Genomic DNA, 19577 nt, shown 5'->3' with positions numbered 1-19577 from the left:
CATGGACAGACGATTCCCTCCTTAGGCGTGCGCCATGCTGTGTTTGTAAATATGCTTTGTGAAGATGCATGTAGGAATGTAGGCAAAGGAAAACAAACCATGACAGTCAGGGCTTACTTGAAAAGAACAGTGCTTACCTTGTACATGCTCGGTTTCTTGCATAGTACTGACTTCTGGTCAGTCATAAGTGAATGAGTGAGTGCTATGGACTTACTCATTCCCACAGTGATTGTAGGGAAGCCCAGCGCTCCCAGAGCCTTCATCAAGATTACATGGAGCCCCAGGCTGGGACAGCTAGGGATGCCCTCTGCTTTCTGGTGCTGTCCCTACCCAGAGCCTGGTGCCCACATTAATTAACATCCTGATGGCTTAGGGGCAGAGCTCATTCTGGAGGCCACGTCAAGGGCATCCGTCAGCCACCTGGAAGCTCAGGGCTGCTCTGGGACTGGAGGTCCCCAGTGAGCCCATGGAGGTGGGGGTGTCGGTGTGTCTCCCCCGGGAGAAGCTCTGGGGGCTGATTAGAATGTGTGCAGATACTGCCGTCCCAGCCAGTGTGGCACCCCGGGGACACAATGACGATCAAATGCAAGGAGAATGTGCTGAGATGAGGAGTACGTTGCAAACAGAAACAATATTATTTTTACTTTAAAATTAGAGATCTATGGCAAAAATCAGGTGTCCCAGCATTGGTCTCGTTTTGAATGGACACTCAGATCCTGAAATTACGAGTTTCCTTCTCTTCTTAGTCTTCTCCTCCCAGATGTGTGTGTGTGAGATAGGATCATCTTACACGGAGTGTAAGAAGTGAGTATCAGTGGTGTTGTGGATACACGGAATTTAGCCTTGTCTCCAATCTGACTTCCCTCCAGCTGATAGGAGCCTGTCTGGTGGAGCTTACACCCCACAATATGAAATCCCATGAAGTGTGGGTATGAAGGGTGTGTTCACTTTGTTCCTTTTTCTCTCCATTATCCATGGCTTTTCCCTTAATACTTTATTGGGCTGAACTCACAGGAGAAAAACTCCCTGGAAAATAAGTTTGTAATAGCCAAAATATGGATTTCAGGGCCAACGATTAGGGAAGGGCATGACTCATTCCCCTACAAAAAAAGGACTTGTTATTAAAAAAAAAAAAAAAAAAAGTTATTGACCCATTTGGACCAGAACAGGAAACCAAATCCCTCTTGCAGGAAAGCCATGTTTTGTCCCTTAAGGAACTTTGCTATTTTGTAGCAGGAGAAAAACCCTCAAATTGGAATAAGACACAAGCCAGGCTGTACTAACTCTGAGCTGTATAGATTATCCTGGTTTTCCATTTTATTTAATATTGATGAGTCAGCATTTTAAAGGACGTCCAACTCAATTGTTTTCCTCCCAAATTATTCTGTGGACTGTTTTCTATATTCTACAAATTTCGGATGTGGGGAAAGAAGGAAGGTAAGGAAGGTAAGAGTTAACGCACACATATCTGTGGGCTTGTCATCTATGGCTTTGATTATGTTGAGGTATGTTTCCTTTGTACCCACTTCGCTGAGAGTTTTTATCATAAATCGAAGTTGACTTTTATCAGATGCCTTTTCTGGATCTACTGAGATGATCATATGACTTATATCCTTCATCTTGTTGATCTGGTAGTATCACATTGACTGATTTGCCAATGTTGAACCATTCTTGCATCCCTGGAATACATCCCACCTGGTCTTGGTGTGTGATCCTGTTAATGTATTGTTGAATTCAGTTTGCTAATGTTTTGTTGAGGATTTTTGCATATGTGCTCATCATACTCAATGGTGAAAAGCTGAAATTCTTTCCTCTAAGGTCAGGAACAAGACAAGGATTTCCCCTCTCCACTTTTATTCAACACAGTACTGGAAGTCCTGGCCATTGCAATTTAGCAAGAAAGAGAAAGAAAAAGCATCCAAATTGGAAAGGAAGAAGTAAAACTGTCACTATTTGCAGATGACATGACATACATAGAAAACCCTAAAGATGCCATCAAAAAACTGTAAGGACTAATGAATTCAGTAAGGTTGCAGCATATGAAATTAATATATAGAAATTGGTAGCATTTCTTTTTTTTTTTTTAAGATTTTATTTATTTGAGAGAGAATGAGTGAGAGAGAGCATGCACATGAGAGAGGGGAGGGTCAGAGGGAGAAGCAGACTCCCTGCTCAGCACGGAGTCTGCTTTTCCCTCTGACCCTCCCCCCTCTCATGTGTTCTCTCTCTGTCTCATTCTTTCTCTCAAATAAATAAATAAAATCTTTAAAAAAACTATCAAGAAGAGAAATTAAGAAAACAATCCCATTTACAATTGCATCAAAAAAAAAAAAAGTGAGGAATACCTTTAACCAAGGAGATGATAGACCTACATGCTGAAAGTTATAAGACATTAATAAAAGAAGTTGAAGAAGACACAAATAAAGGGAAAGATATCCCATGCTGATAGATTTCAAGAATCAATATTGTTAAAATGTCCATACTACTCAAAGCAATCTACAGATTCAATGCAACCTCTATCAAGATTCTAATCACATTTTTCAAAGAAATAGAGCAAATAATCATAAAATTTGTAGAGAACCAGAAAAGACCCTGAACACCCAGAGCAACCTTGAGAAAGAAGAACAAAGCTGGAGGTACCACGGTCTTTGATTTCAAACTGTATTACAAAGTCATAGTAATTAGTACAGTATAATATTGGCATAAAAACAGATATATAGACCCATGACACAGAATAAGGAGCCCAGAAATAAACCCATGCATGCGTGGTCAATTAATTTATGACAGGGGAGCCAGGGATGTACCGTGGGGAAAAGATGGTCTCTTCGATAAATGGTGTTGGGAAAACTGCAACACTATCTTACACTATTACACAAAAATTAACTCAAAATGGATTAAAGACTTGAATGTAAGACCTGAAACCATAAAGTTCCTAGAAGTACCACAGCAGTAAGCTCCTTGACGTCGGTCTTGGTGATGATTTTTCGAATCTGACACCAAAAGCAAAAATAAACAAGTGGGACTACATCATACTGGAATGCTTCTTCACAACAAAGGAATCCTCAACAAAATGAAAGGTAATCTACTGAATGGGAGAAGATATAAGAAGTGTATACACACACACACACACACACACATATTTTACGTATGCATGGTAGAATATTATTCAGCCATAAAAAAGAATGAAATCTTGCCACTTGTGACAAAATGGATGGATCTTGAGGGCATTATGCTAAGTGAAATAAGTCAGAGAAAGACAAATACTGCATGATCTCTCTTATATGTGGAATCTAAAAAAAAAAAAAAAAAAAAAAAAGCTTGTGGTTGCCAGAGGTGGAGGGTGGGGAGGGTGGAGAAATGGATGAAGGGAGTCAAAAGGTAAAAAGGAAAAAAAAAAAAAACATTGAACCACAGATATCCTCTGGGCAGCCAAAATGTTTTGAATATTTTGGCTGCCCATGGTTGAAGGTTGGGAAGCACAAGTGAATAGCAGAATTCTTGAGCAATGCTGTTGGACCCCCGTCTAGTGGACCCTGAGATTTGCCTGCCTGTGAGTGGGAACGGTGGGGTGTTAGGAGAGATCTGTGCGGCCCAGATAGAGCAGATTTGGACTAAATAAACCTGTTGTGTCAAAATTTAGTGGTGTTCCAGCGACACAGATAATGGATCGTGAGAAGCCCGCTGTCTGGGGTAACAGACACCACAGCTTACGGGGGGCCTGGGATGGGGTGTGCTCTGGGCTTCTGGCTTTCTCTGAGACCATCTTACTTGGCCCTCAGGAGGCCATTCTTCCCAAAAATACGTATCAGAGAAGAAGGAAACCACCTCTAATGTGACAGAAATATGCTAGGTATTGACGACAATTTGAAGTCAATGGAATTTCCCTATTATAAAGATGGGGATCTTTGTGTATGTGTGGGGGGCGCTCTATCAGGAGAACGGTGTTCCATGCCTCACCAAGATGTCAGAGCGCTCTTAATGGCAACAGGATTATAGGATTAAAGCCTGAAATCAATACACAATGGCTGACGTGTAAAGTACTTTTAGGGAGTATTCTGCACAGAGCTTCCACAAAACGCTCAGGGCATTGAGAGGACAGAGGTGAATTCATAGCAGTGTTGAGTGATCAGTCAGGCACACATAGTTGTGGTGAGGACTGAGGACAAGAGGAATTGAAGTTCTGAGTCTAGACAGGGCGGAGTGAACAGAGCAGTTAGAAGCAAGGTTGTGAAATGCATCGTCCAGAATGTCGTGTTTGCGGGATGCCAAACAGGGCCATGCCTCCTTCAGAGATAACCATGCAGGCCTGGTGTCTAGTTCTCCATCGTATTTCACAAGCTTCAAGAAACCTCCAGAACGCGTGCCCTGGGGGTGTCCGAGCCAGCCAGCCAGCCATCCCCTGAAACACCGCCACAGCTCCAGACTTCAAGACCCTCCTCTGCTTTGCTTCATTGACATCATTTTATCATGCGCACCTTGTATTGTTAAGTAGATGCAAGTTCTGTCTCCTTGGGGCCTCACGGTTGCTGTGAGGTAGATGTAAGGCAGGGGACGGCATTTCAGAGTTCGTTCTGCATTGGCTTATTTGCTTGGTAAGGAGTCCGATGTCTGCAGATGCAAGGGCTGGGAGAAACATTTATACTTTTTCTTTACATTTTGCCATGGGAGCCAAAATAGGCATCAACAGATTATCTGGCTGTTGAGCTGTTTCCTGTAGATCCCCCACCTGATTCCTATGGAATGCTGCACTTGATGAACAAGGCACTGGATTCCTCTGGTGCTCGGCATCCCACGACAAAGCATGAACTGGCATTCAAAGCAACCTCCAGAGATTGGTGTTTGCTTTGCCTTTAATATTTATGGACAAGAAAATCTGAGTCTCAAAATGCTCTCAGGGAACTGAATGATAGTACACTTGGCAGAACAGAATAGGATTGGAGGCTGAGCGCAGGTAATACTGGGCTGCTGCTGAATGGGATGGGTTTCCTTTATGTATTTTTTTTCATTTTTATTTTTTAAGTAAGCTCTATGCCCAGCGTGGGGCTTGAACTCACGACCTTGAGATCAAGGGTCGCATGCTCCACCGACTGAGCCAGCCAGATGCCCCGCTACGTATTTATTTTAAATACAGAGAGCCCATTGTTCATACGAAAGCTTCCCCGCAAGCTCCTTTCGTCAAACATGAGAGCGGAGTTGTCCAGAGGCTCTCATCCCCCCAGTCATTAATTCCTGCAAATGTTGGCTCTGGGGCCTTTGACGCGCCGGGAATTGTTAGGAGCTGCAGAAATGGGAAGTAATCCCTATCCCCATGGGTCCCACATGGTAACTGGGGAGACAATAAATAAATGTATAATAACCATAATAGCGAGCACGTACTGGATGTTCACTTTGTTCTAAGAACCTCCTAAAGTTCTTTCATGTGTAGTAACCCATGTGATCACTTTGTGAGGTAGGTACAGGTATTCACCCATTTTACAGGAGATAAGTGGAGGCAGAGAAGAATCAAGGAGTGTGTCCAAGTTCATGTGGCTTGTAAAGGGCAAAGGCAGGAGTCGAACCTGGATGGCATATCTCCGCCATATGTGGGCTGACTTCCTGGCTGCACCAGCCTCGGGGTGGAATACGCCCTGGGCACCGGGTGCTGGGGAGGAATACTGGTCAGGACAGGGGAGAAGAGGCTCCTAGGCAGAGTGTGGCTTCCATTTTATTTTGCTTTGTTTTTTTCTTTTCTCTTCTCTCTCTCTCTCTCTTTTTTTTTAAGTAGGTTCCATGCCCAGCGTGGAGCCCAGCGCAGGGCTTGAACTCACGCCCCTGAGATCAAGACCTGAGCCGAGATCGAGAGACAGTCAACTGACTGAGCCACCCAAACGCCCCACCATTTTGTTTTTAATTTGAAATTGGAGTGTTGGTTCTCTAAACCCTCTTTCTGCACTAACACTTACATGATTCGATTGAGCAGACCCTGGGGCGGGGGGAAGACTGAAAACTGATGTGCCCTTTAGCCTGCCAGCACCCCAAACCCCACGCCCAGTAGGAGAAATTGCTCTGTGGAAACAGCTCATTCGAGTGTTGGCTTGGATTTATTTTTGGCATATTAGATACTGAGCACATGGTATTGCATCCACGGTCACTGGTCTTCACGGCCGCCATTTATATCATATATCCATTTGTTCGTAACTTTTGAAGGTTCAAAGAAACCCAAGCCCATTCTTGGCAGCAAGTAGGCTACTTCTCAAGATGGCAGACCGTGTTAGAAAGTGGGGTCGGGGGGGACAGTAAAGTAACCGCCAAACAGAGAAGGCCCTTCGAGACAGGGAAACAGAGCAGGCGACTCCATGCAGTTTACACAGAACTTTATTCAGGGCAACTTACTGATGGGGGATCGGGTGGAGAATGATCCAGGAGCCCTGCAGTTACTCTCTGCAAAGTCCAGACATCAGGCTGCGGATTTTATAGAGCGAGCGACGCTGGGGCACTGCAGCGGGATCAGAGGGTTCACACGCACCTCAAAGGGTTTGCAGGTGCCTACTTGGCAGCTACACCTTTAATAAGCTCTTGTGGCCCCACCTGAGCACCAGGAAGGAGAGAGACTGTGCTATCTCTAGCAGATTCATGGGAGGCCAAAGCCAGCCTCCCCCATCCCGGCCTGGGCAGGTGATCCTAAGTTGTGTATGTCCGTCCCCAAAGTGCCCGGAACAGGTAGCCTTGAGAGAGGTCACCGAGTGGCCAGAGGTGCAGTCAGTGTCCTTGGCACCCCTAAAGACCGTCTTCTTGTCCACAGCAATGTGCTTCTTGACCCTTCCTTCCACTTTTCAGCGCCTAAGACCTTGTTCTGATGATAGGCTGACGTTTCAAGGAGGCTCGGTTCACATACCTGCAGTTTGGTCGGGAGTATTAACTGATTCTAGCTGGTACGTGGAGTTAAAGGTTGCAAGCATCCTCCGTTTCCTTCACGACGACGCAAATAAACCTGCAGCAGGAATCTGTCACGCAGCGTCGTATGCTGTAAGGCAAAGTGAGAATACGGGTTTTGCTCGGGGCATTCGAGCCCGTCAGTGGAAATGATATTGGAGGCTTGCATGGGCGGTCTGGCACTGTGTTCATGCTGGAGCATCCTCCCAAGAGAAGTCATCTCACACTGATGAGATTTTCTGTCTGTCTCTCCCCTTCGCAGGGCTGCCTGACAACGCCCAACTCCCCATCTGTGAATTCCCGTTCCATTACGTTGGGTCCATCCCTCTCACTCAGCAACATCTCAGGGGTGTCTGTGAAGTCGGACCTGAAGAAGCGGCGGGCACCCCCTCCTCCGACCCTGCCAGGCACGGGGCCACCAGCGCAGGACAAGGCCTCGGAAAAGGTAGGCAGAGGGCAGCTCTCGGGACCAGCACATCCACTAGATGGACCAGTGAGTTCTCTCTAGAAGTTCCCTGCGTGCCCTACGATCCTTCAAATCTGTGGCTTTAGCAGGGAGAGTGTTCGGGCCAATATTTAAGCTTTATGTAGAAGTAAAGGTGAGATGCCATGCTACTTCAGTTATGGGAGGTAGGAAACTTTTTGTGCTTTTAATCATTAGAGGTCTGTGCTTGCTGATTAGCATTTGTTCTACCTCTAGCGTTGAAATTTTGGGCATCGTCACCAATGCTTCGTGAGAAAATTGCATGGGTCAGGGCACTGGAAGAATCTGGAGTCTGTATGGGATAGGGACGATAGGTGATATTAATATAAGATGCCCCAAATAAGTCAGAGTCACAGGACAGTGGGGAGTAAGTCACTTTCGGTGTAATACGGCATTTGCAGAGACCATGTATGTACGAAGTGTGCATGTTAAGTTTATCTTCAGAGCAACTTAATCCCTTTGCAAGAGGTTGTCATTGTGTGTGGCTGGGAAACAGCCTCTGTCCCCAGCAGCTGGGGTCTCGACTGGGCTTCTTTCCTGCCACCTGTCTGCAAGTGCCACCTTGCAGCGCTGTTGGAAATCCCCAAACCTCCCTTCCCAGGGGCCAGGCTGCTCCTTGGCCATGGCTCCTCTTCTTGGGGCTTGGAGTGGGACACCGTAAAACTGGGAAGTATGGTTTATATTCTCCAAATGCATCGTTCCTCATTTGGGTGGGCAGTGGCGGGGACAGCCCCGGGGGTGGCCAGGATGGGAGCGGGCTTTTGAATCCTAGAGAAGATGAGTTCCCCAAGGCAGACCAGCTCCATCCGTATTCTCAGACACGGGGTCAACCTGCAGAGTCAGTGAGGATGCATTGTTCTTCATGAAGCTCAGAGGTTTCCCAGTGACGGGCGCCCCTGGTTCCTGGCAGAGGCGGGGGGCGGGGACAGCCCAGCATGAACAGGAACTTTACAAAACACACATTTATTCTCCCATAGGGGCTTAATTTCCTTTCCTTCTGCCTTGGTGTCCCTTGGCTTGTCCCTGCTTTATATAGGCTGAGTGCTTCACATTCCTGCTAGTCTTGGTTGGAACCCTTTTTTGCTCATTCCATAAAATGGCTCTTCTTTAAAATAAACTTGAAACTAAGTCTGTACCTCCCAGGTGGGAGGCTTGGCCCGGGATCATGGTTAGAAGTTATCTGAGGGGGACTCTGGAGCCGCAGACTTCTCACTTAGTTTCCTTTTTATCCTGGTTGTCTGTCTGTCCATCAGTCTTTTTTTTAAAAGACTTATTTATTTTAGAGAGAGCAAGCGAGCATGTAAGCAGTGGGGAGGGGCAGAGGGAGAGGGAGAGTCCCAAGCAGATTCCACACTGAGCATGGAACCCAGTGTGGGGCTCGATCTCATGACCCAGAGACCATGACCTGAGTCAAAACCGAGTCGGATGCTCAATCACGTATGCCACCGAGGCGCTCCCTGTCTGTCCATCAGTCCTAATCTTAACAAATCTTCCTCTCTCCCTCCAGGGGTGATCTTTATCCCCAGAGACTGCCCCCCTCCCCCGTTCCCATCTACAGACCTTTCTGGCCGCGCCCCAGTGATCTGTTGGAAAAGCCTACAACACGACATATTTTAAAAGAAAGTATTTTGAGTTTGAGGCTTCCTAAGCATTTTCTAATGCCACGAAGTTGTTTTGAGGTCTCCATGATATCTTAGCTATCTTCTGATGCGAAGAACTTTAGGCGCAAATGGCACCTCATTTGGTGGTACGCTTGCATGGTTAAAGGGTGTAAATCAAACACGGTGACTTCTGGTGGGTGTGTGCCGTGTGCCTCTTTATTTTGCTGGGGTTTAGAGTCTGAACTTTTTCATAACCCGCAGATCATATTTCTAGCATTTAGCACTTTTCAACCAGTCCCCTCTGGGGACGTCTTTTTGCTTTCGATTGGGAGGGATATTTCTTTCTCAGTGAAAATCACGAATTCCAGGATCATGATCACTTACGTTTTGTTTTTTTTTTTCCAATGAGAATCGCGTTTCCCTAATGTTATAGCATGTAGATGCTAAGCCAAATCAGCATTTTAAAACCGTCTTCCATCCAGAGAAGATGTGGTGTTTTTCAGATTTTAATGTACTTCTCCAGAGTGGATAAAGTCTGCTGGAATAGGAAAATGTATAGTAAGTAGAGAATCGGGAATTCTGAATGAAAAGTAAACAGTTCTCTATACCCTGAATAATGAACAGAGTTCCCTGTGAGGCAGTAAAAGCTTTTTACTGAAATCTATTTTATTTGGCACAGAATGAGTGGAGAAATTGGCTCACAGAAACCCTCTCCTTTTTTAAGCATATGAGTGGCATATGGATTAGATTTAAGCATTTGCTAGGACGATTTTTTTTTTCCTTTTTAAAAGAAAGGTATTTTGTTATTTACTAATTTCTGGGAAAGGAACCCAAAAATGTATTGTTGTCATTGTTGGGGAAAAACGTCAATTCCTTCTTCATGAACTTCCTTCCATATAAAGATAAGATGTTTGTTTGGAAAGCCTTATTTATATGCAACTGTTGCTAACACCAATATCCTGAATGAAAAGGAAAGGCTTATTTTCAAGGACATGACTAGTTTTGGAAAAGGAAAATGCGTCTATTTTCTTATTTTAGAGGATTTTTTCTTATCATCTGGTCTGAAAAATTTGGGGTTTCTGTATTCAGGTCTTAGAGTGGGAATATTTTCAGCCACGTCCCGGCTCATCAGAAACATTTTCAAAAACGCGGTCTTTGTATGCATGTTTGTTACCTGATGATAAACTCACAACATGATCATCAGTATTGGTAATTTCTAAAAGTACTTTCCGTAGAGCGGTTCCCAGAGGTGTTGGGGCCAGTGGAAAAGAAATTAACAGTGTCCCCGGGCAAGCCTGTTAGCAGAGAAATTGGCAAGACGGGTAAAGAAACGTGTTATCTTTCCATCTATCCTTCCAGAAGTGGCCAGACCAAGGTGTTCCCCTTTCCCAGTACCTTGAACGTAGTTCTAATCAAGTGGAACGTTCAGACAGGAATGATATATATGTGAGGGCATCATATGCTACGTCAGTATTTTTCAGACTTAAGTGAGCATCAGAATCACCCCCAAAGGGCTTGTTAAAACACATTTTACTTGGCTCCACCCTGAGAGTTTCTGATTCGGGAGATCTGGGGCAGGGCCTGAGAATTGGCATTCCAGCAAGTTCCCAGGCAAACCCCACTTTGAGAACCTCCATGCCACAGACTGCCACTGCCCTGATCCACCCACGCAGATTTGGAACTAACAAATGTGAGAGAGAGCCGCTCGGTGTAAATATTCTTAACAGATCCTGAGAGAGTCTTTGGCAGGACAGTTACCTAGAAAGGAATGAATCTGCGCTATGTAATAATATTTGGGCACAGGTCGCCGTGGTGTTAGCTGGGGCCTGACGTTGGATGTTAAGATGAATAAATAGCTCCACTCACTCTCTGGTCCTCAGTTTTCCTCCTCTGCAGAATGGGAAGACTAAAAGCAGCCTCCCCAGGTGCATGATGTAGAGGTCAGAGCAGGGGCCCTGGAGCGGCCACCTGGGTCCAGATCCCAGCGCTGTCACTCCTGGTAGTCCTTGGTGAGTCCCTCCACTCGCACCCCTCCTTCCCCGAGGTGCACAAACCGCATAACCAGGTGGCGTGAGAGCCAGGCATCAGGGGATGCGGGAGCCTGAGGCAGGGAGGGCTGGGTGGTGGGTCAAAGGCTCTATGCCCTGGCCAGCCTCCTGCATGAACCAAGTTGCAGACTAAATCTCAAACTCAAACTCTCCATTGCTATAAACATCGGGGGCAGTGCAAAAAGTTGCCACACCCCGGGGGCAGGTTCATCCCGTTAAATGATGCCACACACCCCCTTGGTGGCATTTTTGCCCCATCAGTCACAGACTGAACACCCCGTTCACTAGTCCACACTGTCAGAGATTATCAGGGGACAATTGCTCATCCCTTTTATGCCTTTGGAGACTCTCTCTGAGAAGAACGAGAACAGAATCCTGTCCAGTAATCCGTTAGGTGACTCAGTTTACCTATTCAGGATCAAAGCAATCCCACATAAATCACACTTGCTGGCTTCTGCCTCTGTACAACACTTTGCTGGCTACAGAGAGGCTTCTTTCGCTTTTCTGTCAATTGATTAAAAATAACTTGTGGGACTTTACTAGAAAATGCTGTGTTGTCTAACTTGAGTTATCATTTCCCACAAATCTGGAATGAACAGCTCTTCACTATTTTTTCAGTCGACACACGGTTCTTCTACGCCTGCTGTTGTGCCTATAACAACTATAAATCCTTTTTTATTGTGAGTAAAAGTCATTCAGAAAGTGTTTCAGCCATCCAGGCTTTCTTTTGTCCTATAGTATTTGAATTATTGCATTCATTGCAGAGAGCGTTCAACACCATAAAATTCCAACATGACAAGTGCGCTTGTACATGATCTCAAGTTTGTTGCATCAGGACTAAAATAACTGGTTGTATTGGCCATTAAAATGAGAGATGGGGGGGCGTTGGTGTTATGATCAGTTATTGGTCTTACCCAAAATAGATTTTTTCCATGAAACATTGCTTATGTATTTGATAAATATATCTTGAACAGCTGCTATTTGCAAGCCCTGTGCTTACAAGCAAGAATTGGTATTCATTCCTCGAATATCTTAGTGCGATGTACACGTAAACACACAGCGTTTTGTACTGTGTAAATAATTAGGGCAATCTGCACGTGTTAGAAATTAGGGGAAAGTATTCCCACTTGAGGTTCCATTTCTGGAAACATCATGAGAATCAGGTGATTAGAATATTACGGGAAATCGTAAAACTTTGCTGAGTGCACCCCCACTGAAAAGTTTCGTCCAGAACTGAAGTATGCATTTGACGGTTCCTGTGACGGCGTATCGCCTTGTTCTGCCATGTTCCTGACCTCGCTCCTCATCCCAATCCACAGCAGAGAGAAGGCTCCAGCGAAGGAGTCCCCATGGAGCAGGGCCACAGACCAGGGTAAGCTCCAAATGCCTTCTCCTCCCTGCTGTTAGGACTGACAGTTGTTGCTTATGGAATTGATCGTCCGCGAGGATGTTGGGGTGAATGGGATCCCTATTCCCACAGAGCCATGGCCACGGTCCTTCTTCTGGGGTGAAGTCTCCTTTAAGTTCTCTGTGTCCTGCCTCATGGTGGTTGTTAATTTGTTTCTGGCAAAGTGGATGATGCTTGGAGACTTTTAAAAAATTATTCTTCAGTTATTCTTCAGGGGCGCCTGGGTAGCTCAGTAGGTTAAACATCTGCTTTCGGCTCAGGTCGTGATCCCAGGGTCCTGGGATCGAGTCCTGCATCGGGCTCCCTGCTCGGTGGGGAGTCTGCCTCTCCCTCTGCCTCTCCCCCCGCTCATGCTCATGCTCTCTCTCTCTCTTTCTCTCTCAAATAAACAAATAAATAAATCCTTTTAAAAAGTTATTCTTCATAGTAATCAAAGACCTTCGATGACCTCCAGGGTGTGGGTGGGGCTCACATGAACCTGGCTCGTCCATTTGGCTTCCCGGAGTGCTGTGCTGACCAGGCAGGATTTGAAGGTCAGTTCAGGAGAGAAGAGTGGTCCCTTCAATATGCCTGTGCGCCAGGGACCTGGGAGGGGAAGAGGCCCCACCTGGACTGACCCCCAGTGTGACATGAGGAGGGGAGGTCTGCAGACTCACCTCCCTCTCTCATGCGCCTCCACCTGTCAGCGAGGACTGATCCCAAAGCCAGCCACCTCCCCCCACGCCCACCTTAGCCCCCCGGTGCAGACGCTCCTGCCCTGGGATAACCCCCATTGCAGTGGCCTCGTCCTCGGTCCCTGCTGCTGCCCCTGCCCCTCCGTCTGCACACTCTTTCTACACCACAGCTAGAGCTACACTTGCGACAACAAAAGTGGGGGCCTGTCTCCCCTTTGCATACCCTGGAGAATAACCCGCTCTCTCACCTCGGCCTGCAGGCCTCCACGCTCTGGGCCCAGCACCTCTGCCCATGCCCTCACCCCCCTGCCCAAAGAGGCCTTTACCTTGTCCTGGCCACGGGGCCTGTCACCTTCTTCCCTCACCCACACCCTGCTTGGAGGTCACTTCCCCAGCAAGGCCTCGTTGACCGTCCACCCTCTGGTCACAGTTCGTGCCGTCTGCCGTTCTGTCCCGTTTCTCTTCCAGCTTCTAACACGTAAGCCCAGAGGCAAGGGACTTCGTCTCCGGACCCACTGACGTGTCTCAGGGTCTAACACTGTGCCACCACATCGGTAAACGTGTGTATTAATTCACTTCATGCATACATGATTCATCTATCAGGCAGGCGCAGACGGGTCCTCTCTAAGTGAAAACCACTGATTTCAAAATGTAACGCGAAGGGTAATGAATTGCCCTGCTCACAGAGCCTACTTAGAAGTGGCGACAGATCTGGCCAGAACACGTGCCATTCGCTCGTCGCTACAGGAGGTGACTGTCTGTGAGCCCGACAAGCTCAGGCTTCTGCCAGATGCTAGAGCTAGAAGTGCCCACCAGGTGTAGACGGGCGGAGGTGTGGGAACTGTGTGTGGAGGCAGGAGGGCGTGGAGAAGCCTGTGCGTGCTGTGCAGGCTGGAGCTGCTGTGGGGACAGGGCCTCCTGGGGAGTGGTCAGCCTCCGAGGGCGGGACACACACACACACACACGTACCCCGCTTCCTGTGCTCCGTGACGAGGAGCAGAGTGGGGCACCTGCAGCCCAGGGGCGGGGAAGGAGCCGCGGGTGTGGCCGAAGCCTGGACCCTGCCACATCGTACGATTCTCCACTCTTAGATGGGTACAGGAGCCTCCCACGGTTGGGAGATGAAATAGGAGGATACGTGGAAAGGAGCTGCAGAGAGGGAAGCTCTCTGTTCTCTCTCCTCCCCCCACTCCCAGACATTCTCTCTGAGTGTCGGTGATTTTTTGCCCCCCAGGCCCTTCTGCCCGCTCCCTGTGTGTCCTGTTAAACTCCCTTCTGTCGGTTTGCTCTTTTAATGCCTCTTAACCATGTTTCTTCAAAATAACACATGCACAGATACATGTGTATCTCTATCTCGGGGTGGGGGGGGCACTCTTCTGCCATTTGTAGAATCCGAGGCCACATGAATTGTTGGCTTCGCCCTCACAGCCCCCCTGGCGAGTTTGCTCATTGTGACGGCCCTTCTTCAGCTAAGCTGAGGAAACTGAGTCAGGCCAGGCCCGCTGCAGGTCGGAGACGGCACAGCCCTTGGCTGTACATGGTGACCCTTCTAAACGGCGGGGTGGGGGGCTCAGGGCCTGTGCCCCGACCTGCAGATGCAGGACTCCCCACCTCCAGTGCGGAAGTCACTGTGCGCCAAGCGGCCACGTTCCCTCTGTGACTTTGTCAGACACACAGACCTTGGCGAGGACGAGGTGCCGACATCGAGGTTGGGAGTCCTGCATCTCAGGGACTCGTCCCAGGGTTTGAATAGACGTCCTTACAAACCCAGAGGAGCTGCCAGGCTTCCTCTCAGCGGTGGCAGAGGCCTTTCCACCTCCCCGCTGTTGACCGAACGATGCACTTTAATGTTCTGGAATACCGTGGGAGCGCCGTGTTTCCATTTCCTTCCCGTGTGGCGGTGCCTGGCTCTCCTCTGAAGGTCAGGAGCAGCGTAGGGCTTAGCCCTTTTTGTGGTGGGGCTGCAGGTTGGTAACTCAGCAGAGCATCTCTCCCCGGGGGGGGTGGAGGGGGGGGTGGAGTGGATGCAGATGGCCCCTTCCGCCCTCCCAGTCGCCCTGCAGGAAAGCCCCTCTGTCCCTGCCCTCCTCCCACCAGCCCGGCCCTGTCCTTGGGCAGGCAGGAAAGTGAGGCCTTTGGCTTCTTCTGTGTGTTTGTTCCTGAGCCTGTTGTGAATGTTTCTTTCTTTATAAAACTCAGATGTCTTCAACAAAAGACACGCCGAGCACCCCTCCCCCCAGAATGCCCCCTCCCCAGCTTTTTGTCCAAAGCAGATGCAACAGGTGACTGCCTATGGAAAGGAAAAGCATTTTCCAGGCTGCATCTTCCCCTCAGCAGAGTGCAAAACCTCCGCGATGTGTTCCCTGCTGTTGTGGTTTCTCTCAGGATAAAAGCAGACTTATTCTCTCAGGCACATCATCCTGTGTGTTTGGGTTATAGGCGGCTGTCTGACTGGCTGGAGGGCGTGCATTCCCCTCTCTGTGGCTCTGTCCCTCTCCATGGGCATGATGAGCTATCCCCAGACATTGTGACTTGTAGGACATTTTACAGCATTTGGGATTTTCCAGTTCAGTCACTCTGTAGTGACCTCTCGCCCTTAGCTCTCCTTAGAGAACCCCTTAGCAGAGGTCAGTAAGGTCCCACTCTGTGGAGCCTCAGCACCCGCCCCCTGTCCCCACAGCCTTGAGTACACAGTGTAGACTTGCCATCCACTTGGCTGAATCCCGACTGGGGACAATGACCTGTTCACGGTACGTCCCAGCCCCAAGCACAATGCCTGGCATGCAGTCATCCATCAGTGAGCATTTCATAAACAAACCAGTGTGGGCCGGATGACAGAAAGGCCAAAGGGAGTCCTGCGAGGCGGCATGGCTTCTCTTCAACCGTGATAAATGAACTGTTGTCTACCTGGAAGGTCTCCGGTGACACACACAGGGAGAATGGGCCCTGTGATCAATGACGTACATGGTGTGTGTATCCGGCTGGAGGCTCAGGTACCTGGGGGCAGCTAGACAGGAGGCCTGCCAGGATCTGGAGTGATCTTCAGTGCAATGGCATTTGGAGGTGAGGGAGCATCAGGGTCTCTAATGGCCCCTAGCTCTGTTGCTCCCGTGTCCCCCATGCTGTAGACCCTGGACAAGCGTAACCCCATACCCAGGTCCCATCGAAGCTTCTCGATGCACTCTAATCCAAGGTTGACCCTGGCACCCCTAGATTTCCAATGCAAGAATGGTTGCAGCTGAGGAAAAGGCGCAGGTATTTTGAGGAGCCGGCAGTCAGTTGAGTCTGGGAAGAGTTCACAGTAGTGTGATGCTAGGGAGAGGTGGAAAAACGAAAATATGCCAAGAAGAGAACATTCTAGAAATTGAAGAGTCTAGAAATAGCAGAAATTAGAATACTTAAGCAGAGAAATGTAAAGGCTCACAAGTTCCTGTCCTGAGCAGGGGCTGCATCCAGAGGACAGGACAGGGACCAGTGCGTGGGCCCACTCTTCTAGAAATGCTTGTTTTCATGGAATATAGGAAAGAATCTTCTTTGAGGCGAAGTTGGGGTGCTGGCGTGACGAATATGGGGAAGCACCATGTGGCAGTTAGGTGTAGTGTTGGCTTCCATGATCTCCTAGCAAGGCAGTGCGATGTTATCTTAGTTTTCTTAGCTGCTCTTATAGGGACTGTGGGCTCCTTTTCGTAGGTGATGGGCACGCAGAGGGTGAGTGGCTTACTCAAGGCTGTGTCTGAAGAAAGCCTTCATGGAACCTATAACAGTTTGAGCTGTGACAGGCACAGTGACCGCCTGCCAGCTAAGTTAAGGGGAACTCGTTTGCTGGGCTGCCGTGATGACGAGACACCACAGACTCGGGGGCTGGCGCAACAGAAATTTATTTCTCATAGTTCCGAGGCTCTTAGTCCAAGATCGGGATGCTCCTGAGGACTCTCAAGGCTTGGAGATGGCTGTCTCTGCACTGTGTGCTCATGGGGTCTGCCCTGCACGCACATGTCTCTCCTTCTTGTACAAGGAATATGGGAATCGCCCTCTTGGCCTCATTTTGGTTTAATCACCTCTTTAAAGACCCTCTCTCCAAAAATAGTCACATTCTGAGGTATGGGGATTAGGACTTCAAGGTACAAATTTGAGGGGGAGGGTATGTGCAGAATTTAGTCCATAACAAAAGGAAGCTGGGTTTCTGTTTATGAGCAGTTTTCTTAGCCATAAGGAATTCGAGAACAAATATGATTCGGTGCTTTATAGGCTCTCAGTATTTAATTGGAGCAGACGTCTTATGTCCCCAGATACTGGAGAATGGCCCTTGTCTGGGTAGATTATGGCATAGGGATCCAATCCATGGGAAATTCTCACTCGCAACCTTGCTTTTTATGATCCCCGCTAATTCCCATGCCAGGGGCCAGAGATTAGGCTGGATGAAGGTGTCACTTCCAGATTCTTACCCAGCAGGTGGCATGCAGATCATAGATACAGTCCTAGCCTAGAAAGACCATCCATCCTGGCCGGGAGCGTTTTAACTGTTAACTCAGCGGGGGGTGGGAGGCCATTGTGCCACACCAACCACGTGCGGAAGTGCACTCAAAAAGATTTCCAGGGCAGCTGGGCAGAGAAGGCATGTCATCCGGTCCTCAGCCAGCTGGTCCCAAGGTCAGCATGAAGACGATTAAGGACCCAACGATGGCTCAGTCCTTGCTGTGTTTCAGCCACTCTGCTAAGATCTCACGTAGGTCATCATTTCATTTAACTTAATCTGGTCCTGTCTTCCTTGTACCAGTGAGGACACAAGGTCTGCCAGGGTGAAGAGAGGTCACAGGGCCATGCCAGTAAGTGGCAGAAGTCGGGCCTGCCAGAGACATCTTTCTGGCAGGAAGTTCTCCCGCATGGGCACTGATGGGGATCAGAGGGAAACGTGTGGCCATCGGGTGGCATCGTGTTTGAGTGGGAGACGTGTGGGCTTGAATCCCGGCGCCGCACCCTCTGCGGGAGATGCCGCGGGGCTCGGGTGGCGTCAGGTGCTGGGGCATCATAACCACCGTTGCTACCACCATCTCTTCTGATGTAGAGATTCTCAAATGGATAGAAGGTTTGAAACAGGGGGCTACACTCATTTACTCCTCCTTGACAGAGAAGGCAGGTGTTTGCTAGTGGAGAATGAAAACCCAAAGATTAAAAACAATTCTAGGGACGCCTGGGTGGCACAGTCGGTTAAGCGTCCGACTCTCGGTTTCGGCTCAGGTCATGATCTCGGGGTCGTGAGCTCGAGCCCTGCGTCAGGCTCCGTGATTAGCACAGAGTCAACTAAAGTTTCTCTCCCTCTGCCCCTTCCCATGTGTGCTCTCTCTCTCAAATAAATAAATCTTTTTTTTTTTTTTAAAGATTTTATTTATTTAATTGACAGGGAGAGAGAGAGAGAGACAGCACGAGAGGGAACACAAGCAGGGGGAATGGGAGAGGAAGAAGCAGGCTTCCGGCTGAGCAGAGAGCCCGACGTGGGGCTCGATCCCAGGACCCTGGGATCATGACCTGAGCTGAAGGCAGTCGCTTAACCAACTGAGCCACCCAGGTGCCCCAATAAATAAATCTTAAAAAAAAAAAATTCTAAAATATCTTCTTGGAGAAAGAACATATTCACACTCCACTGTGCACCGCAAATACCCTGATTTTTCCACAGAGCAGATTCTCCCTGCTCCGAATCCATGGAGCTCTTTCTCGACAGCCCATCCCGCTTCTCATGGAGCTGACCCTATAGTTGGAACATCTGGCAGAATCAGGACAGAATCAGTTCACCTCCATTTGTGCCCTTTGTCAAGGAAATGAAGCAAACCTGGCAGGCTCATCCTGCGGAATGCCAGCCTGCTGTTCTCTGGGCGAATGACCAAATCAGTGGAGTGGATGTCACCTGGTTTGCCCCAGCCAAAGATACAGAAGTTTGACTGGTCTGAAACCCATTTATATTTATTATTTTTGTGGCTCTACCCAGTTGGCAAAACTCTGTGTATCTGCTCATCCAGTGTATTATGGGGCTTCAGGAGTCTTGACAGGAATGAAAGATAAAATAAGTGGGACCGTGTAAGTTTCTTTCAGACCCAGCCTAACTCAGTCTCCTTTTGAGGCAACCCTTTAAGGAATAATTCTGTCATTGAGTCTTCAAATGTTCCAGATAGGGGAGCCTGTGTGGTTCAGTTGGCTAAGTGGCTGTCTTGGGCTCAGGTCATGGTCCCGGAGTCCCAGGATTGAGCCCCGCATCAGGCTCCCCAATCAGCGGGGAGTCTGCTTCTCCCTCTGACCCTCCCCCCTCTCATGTGCGCTCTCTCTCTCTCTCTCTCTCAAATAAATAAATGAGGTCTTTAAAAAAACAAAAACAAATACGCATGTTCCAGATATGAAGTACATCTACCGGGTTAGCAAATCACCAAAACTAGCACAAAATTAAATAAGGGATTTGCA

General features: G+C 48.2%; 1 protein-coding gene across 1 annotated transcript in view; it reads left to right on the top strand.

Moving 5' to 3' along the window:
• Nucleotides 1-19577, top strand: part of COBL (cordon-bleu WH2 repeat protein) — a 279447-nt gene that overhangs the window by 146866 nt on the left and 113004 nt on the right. Inside the window, exon 7 of the mRNA XM_035026491.1 lies at nt 7175-7357. Within this exon, the coding sequence (XP_034882382.1) occupies nt 7175-7357 (183 nt within the window). The remainder of the gene's footprint in view (nt 1-7174; nt 7358-19577) is intronic.

This window comes from Mirounga leonina, unplaced genomic scaffold (assembly GCF_011800145.1).
Source record: "Mirounga leonina isolate KUSES-001 unplaced genomic scaffold, KU_Mleo_1.0 Mir_199, whole genome shotgun sequence".
NCBI lineage: Eukaryota > Metazoa > Chordata > Mammalia > Carnivora > Phocidae > Mirounga > Mirounga leonina.
This window is presented reverse-complemented; position numbering and strand designations above follow the sequence as displayed.